The sequence below is a fragment of the Thamnophis sirtalis genome, unplaced genomic scaffold (assembly GCF_051295495.1).
Source record: "Thamnophis sirtalis isolate CommonGarterSnake01/CBP01778 unplaced genomic scaffold, rThaSir2_p1.2 scaffold_11, whole genome shotgun sequence".
NCBI classification, from domain to species: Eukaryota; Metazoa; Chordata; class Lepidosauria; order Squamata; family Natricidae; genus Thamnophis; species Thamnophis sirtalis.
In genome coordinates, this window is record NW_028261391.1 from 30,559,661 (window position 1) to 30,571,702 (window position 12,042).

A 12,042-nucleotide genomic window follows, 5' to 3' on the forward strand; every position below is an offset into this window, starting at 1 on the left:
AAATAAAAAGGCTGGATCACAAATCCCAAGTCAGAAGGGGTAAAAAAAAAAAAAAAACACAACCTTAGCGAGACACCATTTGTTGGAATCGTCACATTTTAACAGAAAGGAAAAAGAGGTTAATTCACGAGGCTCCCTAACTGCAGATGGTACTTTGCTTCTGACATCGCGCAGCCGAGCCGACGCCAGGGGATCCTTGACCCTAGGCCGGATAGCAGAGCAGCCGCAAGGCCGTCACATGCCGCCACCAGCAGCAGTGAGGCAGATACTGGGCGGTGAGGCAGCAGCTAAACCGGGAAGCCCCGCACTAGGGGGAACACGCCGCTTGTGGGGAGGAGGGTTAGGGAGACCGAATGGAGGCGGAATTTGATGGAGAGGAGGGGCTTAGTGGGGGTGGGGCTTAGCGTTCGCAATCCCCTGCTGCTGCGGTGAGGGGGCCTCCGGGGGGGGGGAAGGGGAGCCAAGACGAGAGGACGGCGCATCTCGCCGCGGTGAGGAGCTGGCGCCGAGCTCTTGCTGCGCGCAGCCCAAGTTCAAGCCGGGCTTCTCTCGTCTCCAACGCACGCCTCCTTTCCCCTCCTCGGCTGGGCGGCGCTCACTTCTCTCCCCCCCCGTTTGTCCGCTGGCGGCTGGCCCCGAGCTGACACACGCCGAGCAGATGTGAACGAGCCTGGCTGGAGACCCGCTGCAGCCGCTCCACAGCCAGCTCGTTAGCAACAACCCTGTCCCGCCGCTCCGCCCCGCCAGGTCCCAGCGGGAGAAATATGTGGCAGCCGGCAACGGAGAGATTGCAGGTAAGGGGAGAAGCAAAGGAGGCAGTTGGTGGATAGAGGGGAGGGGGGTGGGGGCGGGTTGCCTGGGGAGGGGGCGATGCTACTGTCATGTGACTGCAATGCAATATTTTGCGTGGCCCCGACTAGAGAAAGGGACAGCAGCGGCAGCAGCAACAACTTGGCGCCAATCCTTTGCCTGGTCTTGGTGGTAAGGATTCCGCGCTTGCAACTTTCCCCTTCGCCGGTGGCTTGCGCTCTTCATGGACGGAGCTACCCGCCGTCCTCTCGCTCGGATGACTTGCAGGTCGCGGCGAGGGGCACGGTCACTTCCGTGGGGATTCTAGAGAAGTCCATCTCACTCGCTTCCACCCCCCATTTCGAAACACTTTCGTGTAATGCGTGTCTAAGAACGGCCAGTGGAAAGCTGAAAGAGCGTCTAGTCGAGAGTTTCACTGACGGTGAGGGGGGTGAGCTCTGTCCCAAAGACTAGGGACGGGTGGATTGCTGTGCTCGGCTTCAGTCGCTTCCCAGACGGCGCTGGCAGAGTGCGGCGCTTTTATAGAGGAGTCCTTGGCCAAAAACAAGTCAGGAATCTCTTGACTTGGAGCCGTGTTGGGGAGGGGGAAGAAGAGAAGAGCTGACTGTTTTTGTTGCAGATCTCTCTCCCTCTGAATTTCTCTTTTTCACTTTAAAATATTCTCCAGATGGTCAGCTATAAAGGCTGCCAGATAAATTTACAGAAACCAACTTTTTTTTTTTTGGCAGGCAGGAGTAGCATTAAATCCCCAAGTAAAACCTTGAAGAAATTCTGAAGTGGCAAAGGCAAAATAGTTGGGAAGGCTGTTTTGAATGTCTGGAGAGGGGGAAAACCCTCCACTCAGTTGCCAACCAAGATAGAAGACAAAGGTTAGGTAGGAAGAGGCAATGCTGAGTATCCTCTCTATGGGTAGGATCTGGGACACTCTTATTAAATTCTTCTGCACAATCAGGTGTTTGATGGGTGCTGCACTTCTGGGGTGTTTTGCTTTAAACACTATGGGGGCACCTTTGTGAAAGTTGCTATCTATTTTGGCCTTGATTCATCCAGGACAATCTAAAATGAACTTGACTATTCTTTGAAGATATTTGGGAATAAAGACTTGCGTGTCACTCTGATATATTTCTGGTAGCAGTTACAGTTCTGTAGTGTGCTTCGTCTTCTGGGTTGGTTTCTCCAAGACATAATAATTAAGCCTGATGAAGTCACATCGTGCTTTACTTAAAGTAATGTGTAGGCTCCAAAGCACAGGACCTTTGGCAAGCAGATGATTCTGTTCTTTTGTTCTACTTCTTCACACACTAACTTTGGATTCAGTGTGTATTGGGCTATACTAAGGTTAGCTTGGGGGGGGGGCCCTTCTGCAGTGCATGCTGCCATTTTAGCAGGGTTGCTTTCCTATAGCAGACTGTTATATAAAAGTGTTGACACACTGAAGAGATTAGCAATAGTTGTGCAAATGCTGACAAAAGTAATGCATCTTCTACTGTTATGAAACACACTGTTACAATGATACTTTTACTTCAGCTCTTCAGCCTGATGTCCTCAAGCCATTTATATCTGGGTTTTCCTTGGCAGCAGTAAAATGTGAATGTAAATATGATTGCTAACTTCGATAACCTGTTACAACTGACTGTATTATTGGACTCCCCTGGATCTATCCCATGTTTCAAACATTTCAAAGTTCAAAACCTCAGTCAGCTTTGATGGTATCTTTTTTAAAACCAGCATTGTTTGCTTTTTTGAGGCACTCTTCCCTCCAGAGTACTTGAGGGATGTTTCAGGAGATCTGTATTGCACGTAGTGACTAAAAGACAACTTTCCCAAAACTCTCTTGTCTTTTCTTATATCTCTGTGTGCAAAGTACAATTTTGAATGCATCACAAAGCTGTTGTTGATAGACTCATGGTAGAAAAAGAGAACTTTAAAACAGAACAACAGTTGTTTTTTTCAAACAGTCTTTCAAATCAAGCAAAAGTGACTCATAAAACTTCTTGTATGAGATAGATATTATGTTTGATTTTATTTAAGGGGATTGGTATATATTTTGGTCTTACTGTTGAAAACACATTTCTAATGATATTTTTAAAATAATTATTTATTATTAGAGTTTGATCCCATCTGTTTTTTGTTTTTTTTTAGCAATAGCAGTAGACTTATATACCGCTTCATAGGGCTTTCAGCCCTCTCTAAGCGGTTTACAGAGAGTCAGCATATTGCCCCCAACAATCTGGGTCCTCATTTTACCCACCTCGGAAGGATGGAAGGCTGAGTCAACCCTGAGCCGGTGAGATTTGAACCGCTGAACTGCTGATCTAGCAGTAGCCTGCAGTGCTGCATTTAACCACTGTGCCACCTTACTTTATAAGTAACTCAAGATGGTGAACATAGATGATACTCCCTCCTATTTTCCCCACAACCCTGTAAGGTGGTTTGGGCTAAGAGAAAGTCACTGGGCCAAAGTCACCCAGCTGCCTTCATGCCTATGGCAGGACTAGGTCTCTTCATTTCTAAGCCAGGATTTTAACCATTATACTAAACTAAAAAGGCAACCAAATAATGTAGACCCTTCTTATCCTTGGAATACACAGCCCATAAAAACATGCCATTAACCTATACTATCAAGGGCATTGACAGCTGATTATGATATATGATGCATTACTCTCAATATTTTTCTAGGGATCAACTTATCTCTCTCCCATGATAAAATGACACATGTGGCTCTTCTTTGCATTAAGCTGTTTTTTTCAAAAATGTGGCTACACTATTGTTCCTTGAAGGATCCGTTGAATACTTTAATTAACAGATATGACTAAAACGTGCCTAACCCGGTCATGCTTCTGAGTATTTGTAGAGAACTTTTTACCACAGAGAGTGTAACTACTTTCTGCAAAAAAGGCCTCCTTGTAAAACTTTTGGTGCCTTTAATAATAAATACTGTTATTTTGCTTAATGGGTTAAATGGGCACTTCAGCAGTGCAGGAATAGGTAAGAAAAACATAAAGGTATCAATGGTAATTTAGTGCACTTGAAAAACTGCTGGATAGTAGGGACAGGGCACATTGGTAGACAGGAAAACTGCTAGAGCAATATTTTATGTGAAAAAGCATTATTTTTGGAAGAGTGAAATTGGCATTGGTAATTTATGATTTGGAAAAATATTCAATTTTGCTTTCAAAATTGGGATTTAAAGTTAACGAGATCATCCTTCCAGTTTACTTTGAATGGTTTCAAAGTTCTTCAATATATCTAAAGCTAAAACACATTTGGGCTTCCAGACTAGAATAACTGGATACTTTGCATCCTATGCCTCTGGTCAGTCATGCAATGATCTGTGCCATCTTCCCATAGATAAACACTCAAACTATTACAATTGTAATGCTTCTGATTCAGTTGAAAGCTGTCAGGATGACTTTGAAAAAATCCCTTTCTTTTACCCCAGTGTGCCTCACAGGGTGGTTCAGAGGTGGGTTGCTGCGGGTTCGGCCGAACCGGTAATGGAATTCAGGTCTGGGTCGCAGAACCGGCAGTGACCCAGGCCTGACACGCCCCCAAACTGATTCTCTCGCTGCCGCTAATGTCATCGCCATGTCTGATTTTAGTGAGTGTGCATGCACGCAGAACAATATACATTGAACAATGCACACACACTTTGCACATGGGTTGTGAACTGGTAGTAAAACTGGCAGCAACCACCCCTGGGGTGATGGTTGTGGGAAAATTAGGGAATGGGTACTTTATATATACCACCTTAAATTGTATAAACTAAAGGAAGGATATTTGGGGTTAAACGATGGCATGTTAGCACTGATTTGCACCAGGTGTTTCTTGTTCTTAATGTTTTATGTTTTAACTAGTTGAGTTTTATAGTTTTAAAAATGATTTTATATGTCTTTTAATTTTTGATTGGGAACTGCCCAGGGTTGTTTGAAAGATGTGTTATACATGTTATACAAGTAGTCCTTGAGCTGAAGAAGCTTCTTGGATGGGAAGTGAAATGTCTTCAAAGAAAAACCAGAAATTCAGGTGCCAGGCAACTGATATGTATTTATGACGGTTGCAGTGTCCCAGGGTCATGTGGTCACCTGTTGTGAAATTCTGACCAGCCAAGCCAGATTCACTTAACAACAATATTACTAACCTAACAAATGTAATGATTCACTTAACTGTGGCAAGGAAGATCGTAAAATGGGGGAAAATTCACTTATCACATGTCTCACTTGGCAACAGATATTTTGAGCTCAGTTGTGGTTGTAAGTTGAGGACTACCTGTATTCCACTACCTTTTCATTCCACATATTAATGGTTGTAAAAGATAAGCCAAATGATATTTTTGCAAATCAAGTTGGGGATAATAGTCTATTTAATAACATTAATTTTGCCCTATACCCTTTCATCTGTTTATATTCCTTCAATCTTTTCTAAAAACTTTCAACATATTTAATTCCAAATATTTAGCAATATTTTGGCATATGTAGAGTTCCAGATATTTAATATAACAAGTAGAAATCACAAAATCCATCTCATTAAATAAGAGTACTGATTTATTGGGACCTAAAGGGAAGTAAACAATATTCATCCCAATTAATTTTACAACCAAAATACTTTACAAATGCTATAGTACTTTTATAAAATTAGGCAGAGATGTAAGATACTGCCACTATATCTCCGGCATATAAAAATAATTTTCACTTGCATCCTGTCAATGTAGTGTACTTAATGTTTAAAAATCATCTTATAGTAGTGATCAAAGGTTAAATTATAAGGGTCAAAGTGAACAGCCTTATTGAGTGCCACATGTAGCTAAAAGAGTCTGAAGTTATTTAATTCGTTATAATTCTAGCATAGGACTGAAAATAATAAATTTAAATCCACTGATATTATTTATTATTTGTTTGTCAGACATGTACAAGATAACAAGCATAGGTATGAACATAAACATGAACAAAGGAAGTAAATACAGATAAATGGGGACAGTAAAACAAGGATGGTAGGCACGCTGGTGTGTTTTTTTGCACGCCTCCTTAAGAATGGGGTGAGGTCCTCAGTAGACAGTTTGAGGTTGAAGCTGTGAAGGTTTGAGGCTGTAAAAATGGAGTCAGGTAGAGCATTCCAGGCATTGACCACTCTGTTGCTGAAGTTGTATTTTCTGCAATCAAGTTTGAAGCAGTTTCCCTTTGAGTTTGTATCTATTGTTTGTCCCTGTATTACTGTGGTTATATAGTTATCACTTGCTTTAAAAAATAATCTAAATGAAGGGCTTTTTATAAAATACTAGTACAGCAGAGTCCATTATCTCCTTGGCTATATAATAAATAAATAAATAATCCTTCATTGATGCCTGACAATCTCTGATGAAACCAGAGTGGAAGAGTTGAATTATATGTGATAAGACCTCCTGCTGCAACCTAGCCATTATAATAGCTAATATTTTAGTATGCACATTAATTAATGAAATAGACCTATAACTAGCACAAAATGTAGACTCTTTACCTCATTTGAAAACTAACCTTATGATGACTCATAAAATCATGATGGAAATTTAGCATCCTTAAAAGATTCATATGCACATCCAAAATGTAGAATTTAACAAACCTGCAAATGACTTACACCTTTGCACTTAAAAATTGCCAGTGCCTGGAGCTTTTACCATTTTGTAACAGCTGCGTAGAATCTAATAGTTTTGGGGGTAACAAGGAAGACTTCAGCAAACCTATACTGTTTTTTTTCTTTCGTTCAATCACGTCCAATTCTTAGAGACTGCCTTGATAAGTCCTTGCAGTTTTCTTGGCAAGGTTTTCAGAAGTGGTTTGTCATTGCCTCCTTCCTAGAGCTGAGAGAGAATGACTGGTCCAAGGTCGCTCAACTACTTTTGTGCCCAATGCATGTCTAGAACTCAGGCTTCCCATGTTTATAGTCTGATATCTTAACTACGGTACCAAAGTGGCTTTCAAATCAATCTTATCTGAGGATAAAAATGGAATATCCACCAGACTCAACATTTGATCAATATTGGTTTTACTTTTCAGCCAAACTATATATTTATAATTAAAGAAGAAAACACTATTTATTTATGGCCACAGAATCAAACATGCTCTGGCTGTCCTTGGTAACTTTCAGAAATTAATCTCTGTTGATTTTGTTGCTTCACTTTAAGTAACATTGCTATACTTGCTCAATAAAATTTTACTTTACTAAGATAAAATTACTCTTATAAAAACACAGATGCTTTATAAGCTTGCTCCATGGACTCCATGAAAGTAAAGTTACAGTGACAAAAAAACTATAAACCTAAAAAATACAGAACTAACCATTAAGCAACAAAATAAACAAAAAAGTCCTATTACTTCCATAGAGAACTCTTCCTATGCCATCGTTATTTGCTAACATTGAAACATTTATAACAAGCCTTCTTTAACACAGTGTCACATACAGCAACCCTGAAATTTGGCAGAAATCAGAGAGCTACCACCTGTGATTTAACCCAGTAGGAATTTGCATTCATCAGTACCACTTCTAAAGTCTATTTCTTGCAATAACTTTTTCAAATAAATTGGGCCAAGTTTTTGTACTTTTCTTATCTGTAGAAAGACATTCATATGTGGCACAAAGTGCCACATTTCTATTTTCTTGGGGGCACATGGTTTTGAAATATTGATAAATAAACCCAAAACCAATTATTCTCCAAACCCTCTAATTGAAGGTCAAGGCAAAATAAGAATAGTATTAACCCTTTCCCCACCTCTGAATCCAATCCCAACCTAATTTGTCTTAATTCTACAGGCTACTAATTTGATTCAGGGCTCAATAATAAATCTCTGTCAAATCTTCTGTATGTCCAACTGTTGATTTCCAGAAATAATCACATTGGTATTATTCGTTCATAAGAATGGTTGACATTTTCCAGGACAGCTACAGCATAGGAAATGAAGATTTGCTGTAAATTAAAGGCAAATAAATCCTGGAAGATTTGCAGTCGGCAAAATTGGAGGAAATTTGCAGACAAAGTTGATATTAGGCTAAGATTTAGGCTTCACGTGGAATGCAAAGTCAGCTGAAGTATAATCAATAAAACATGTTTATTGACTCCAGTCACAGAAAGTGTATTTAAACAAGAGTGGATGATGAATTTGAAGAGGCATTAGTAGGAGAGAAGTTTAATTAGCACAAATTCAAGATATATTTGCATGCAACTAAAATGAGGTGACATTAATGAGGAGAAGAATGTCAATATATAAGCATTCTTAGTTGCCACTGAGCATGTAGGAATTAGCTACTTTCTAATTTTTTTAAAAAAAACTAGATGCTATATGGCTATCAAGTTGCCTGACATAGAAGTATCTAGTAAAAAACCCTCTTTTTGCATTTTCTTACAAACTTAAGTCTCCTGTTCGTTATATTTTCCTTAATGGTGCATTGGATTTGCTTATTAATAAACTATACCTCAGTAATATCAGAATGGGACATATAGGTTGCACTGCCTCTAATTATTCACTGCAGAGCAGTCTTAATTGGCTTCAAGCTTATTCTAGTGTTAGTTATCAGATCTATTCAGCTGTGGCAAAATTTTTGAGGTCAATTAATTCCATGCTAATCCTCAAATTTACTCATCCAAAGCAAAATCATTAGTACAGTATTATTTGAGAAGTCTGTCAAAAGGACATTATAAAACAGTTTTCTGCCATTCATTGTGCATACGAAGATATTAAAATTATACTCATTTAAAAAGTAGATGAGGCATTGACAAGAGGAATGACTCCCTCTCACATTTTTTTCTTGGTTTTCCAATCTGCTAGTCATATGTATATTCTTTTGGAAATAGTCACAACTAAAAACAGATTGGTTCTGAACTGGCAGGAAAAAGATTCATTTACACTTCAATTTTATTTGATTTTCTGCTATGATCCACTAATTAGCTTTCTAATGAAAATAAGCCTGTAAGATTTATTTATTTAAATTATTTGTTTATATTTCTATTTGTAATTTACTGAGTTCATTTAAAAACAACAATGACAGTAAATAATCAGGAGAACTAATTCCATTTAACATTGCTTTGGTGAACTGAAAAGTTTCATACAATGAATTTGCAATTCAAAGGGGAAAATATAAGCCCCACTATAGGTTGGATCATAGCTTTCCTTCCTTCCATTGTAGGAATGCAGTAGATTTATAGAAGAAAGGCATCACTGAAATTAGAAATTCAAGATTCATTCAAGGTTGATATTATGAGGAAACCAGCTGTTAAAGCACCAGAGATTCTATAAAGAAATGTTAATTCTTCCTATCTTGGCCATAATTAGACTTGAACCCTGGCATGAAATGTACATACTAATTCAGTGCTTTTTTGATTTTCTTTTTCATGACTGTTAACACTAGACAATGTGAGAAAGCCACAGATCTCTGAATTGTGTTCTTCATAACTTCCTGGATTGATATATACTTCTGGAGTGTTTTTCACATAAACAGTCACTGTTGGAAGGGAAGATTAACAATCATCTTAAATCTTTTGCATTTCAAGACTATCTGTCTGTCTGTCTGTCTGTCTCTCTCTCTGATTTTCATTGGTGGAGTTTTGAAATTAGTTTTGTAACTGTTTTCTAGACTGATAGGCTTCTTTTAAAAGAGATCTTTTTTTACAATATTTTTGGGAGAAGATTTCTTATAAGATAGATATTTACTGTTAGAATATATGGTAAGAATACCACCATGAAGAGGGAAAATAAAGTTTACAGAATACAGATCTGACTTCTTTAAAATAGGAATTCATAAAATTAGTTCTAGTTATGTCTTTAATTGAATTGATTGAATGGGAGGGATTGCCTCTTCACACTGTCACAGAAACATATTAGATGACTTTGTAATATTAGTACATTAGATACATTAAATGAACACCAATTTCAGGGTTATTTCTCTGTAATACCAATAAAGTAATATAATATTCAGAAAATGTGAAAAGGGCAAATAGTTTTTTTACAGAACTGCACTGTTATACTTCGAATGTATGCCTTTTCTATAGTAAAACTTATAAAAGTTAGAGTACTAACAGTGTTGTGTTTAACTATTTTTAATGTAATATCTATCTTATAATCAGAAAGCACTAATCTTACTTTCTAGTCTTTTTTTTAATCAAGCAACCACATTGATTTTTCTAAGCAAAGTGAATGCAAGATTTTTATTTCCTTCACTGATCCTTGATATTGGAAACCATAATAAGCTGTTTCTTAGTTGAATATAAATACTTCCTTATTAAGTATTACTCTGAAATACTATTTGGATTAAAATAATTAGCTAAACTTGATACACAAAATTTATCATGTAATTTTTACACATCCAAAATTACCCATAGGTTTTATGATCACCAGTATTATGACCACTGTTTTATTGACCCAACCCCTGAATAAACTTTCTTATGATTGGTCTGTACTAATAATGGATATATGTAACCAATACCGGCACTTATTTTCTTTTCTTCAAAACCCTCCTAAAACCTGAGTGCTATGGAATGCTAATTAGGTAGACTAAATGCTGTCTAATTTCCCAATGTGGTTTATTAGAAGCTTTCATGTAACATTCATGAGCTTATGGGGAATGCTTCTCCTCACCTTTATTTTCTGTGAAACATTCTAATCCTGTACCTTTACTGATTCTTTTGAAATTAGTCAAAAGAATCAGTAAAAAAAAAAAGGTACTAAGTAGGTAGGAAAAAGATCCTTTAGGTCAAGGGTGTCAAACTCAATTTCATTGAGGGCCGCATCAAGGTTATTTGATTTCAGGGAGGGCCATGGCCAGCTCAACATCACTTCTGTTGGGATGCCTGTGGTGGCCTGAGCGGTCTGCCAGTGAAAATGGGTTCCCAAGCTGCATTTCCAGCTTCCATGGCCTCCTGCAACCCTCTGCCAGACACTGTGGCAGCTGAAACTGAGAACTCGGGCCACCACAGGCACCACTGAAAGGAGTGATGTTGAGCTAGCAGAAGCACCATGGGCCGGTCCTTCACTGTTTTCAGGGCAGTCCTGCGAGCCATATCTAAATATCCTGTAGACCGGATCCAGCCCCCAGGCCTTGAGTGACACCCGTGCTTTACGTTATGATTGACTTAATATGTATCTTACAAAATTGGAAAATTTCATAATTTGAATTTTTAATAAAAAAATAAAGTGCAAATCTATGATGTAATTATACTGAAAAAGTGGTGACATCTGCTCTTGGACCAGTTGATAACAAAATCTCAAAATTGCCTAACAATTCTATTAAGTATACAATATTTGGATCCAAAGTGGGAAAAGAATTTGCTGTTTTTGGTTCTTCTTACAGAAGCAACATTTTTCCTGCTCTCATAACACTATACAATACATCCTTTCTGATGTTCTACTTTGTTATAATTATTGTTGTTGAGGTTTTTTGTTTATTTGTAGATGTTATTTTTGGTCTTGTTATGTTTTGAACTCTAGAGACCTTCCTTATCTTGTAGAATCTCAGGTCACCAGCCTGTTTAGTTATTTATCACTTTATAATTTCCTTGTAAACTTATCATGTTTTCCTATATTTGGCTATTTTCTTCCAATTTCTGCTATGGCTAATTGAATTAGAAGGTCTTATTCAATGCTTAGAACCTTGTAAAGAAGTTAATTTTATGACCACTTTTGCTATTTGAATTAGTATCAAATAAGAAGTTTGAAAACAAAACAGATCTGGGGAGTCAGAAAAACTCATCTGGCACTACTTAGGTTAGGGCAGCTCCCATTTTTTAAGTTGTTTATACTTGGAGAAATGAGCTGCTCTGAAAAAACATGTTAATTCTGGGGGAAACTTGGTATAACTAAGAGAATTAAAAGTCAGTAAGGGGTTGGATTTTTTTGGGGGTAAAAAGACTATTGTGGAATACATTCTGAGAATTCATTACAACATGCTACCTTGTTAGAAACCACATACCTCCTTTAATTATTCAAATCAATAGTTTTCTTGAAAGTAGCTAATTAAAATTCTGTAGGCTTTATTAGGCTGTGTTTATCTAGATGTCACAGATTTGCTTGTAAGTCGATGTGATTTGCGGTGGACTGATTATAATTAAATATTAGTTCATTTTTTTATTCATCTGTCCAATAGAGAGCATGCTGAAATGATGGAATATGCTTTCTTGTAATTAATATTTATTTTTAGGACTATTCCAATGTTGTTTCAAATGAAAAGAGAATAATTTGTCTTACATTTGCTGCAAAACAAGTCTCTTTA

General features: G+C 38.0%; 1 protein-coding gene across 1 annotated transcript in view; it reads left to right on the plus strand.

The window, feature by feature from the left end:
- The first annotated feature begins 449 nt into the window (after nt 1-449).
- PID1 (phosphotyrosine interaction domain containing 1) overlaps nt 450-12,042 on the plus strand; it is a 78,497-nt gene continuing 66,904 nt past the window's right edge. The window contains exon 1 of the mRNA XM_014056438.2: nt 450-794. Coding sequence (XP_013911913.1) covers nt 765-794 — 30 coding nt within the window. The 5' untranslated portion in view covers nt 450-764. The remainder of the gene's footprint in view (nt 795-12,042) is intronic.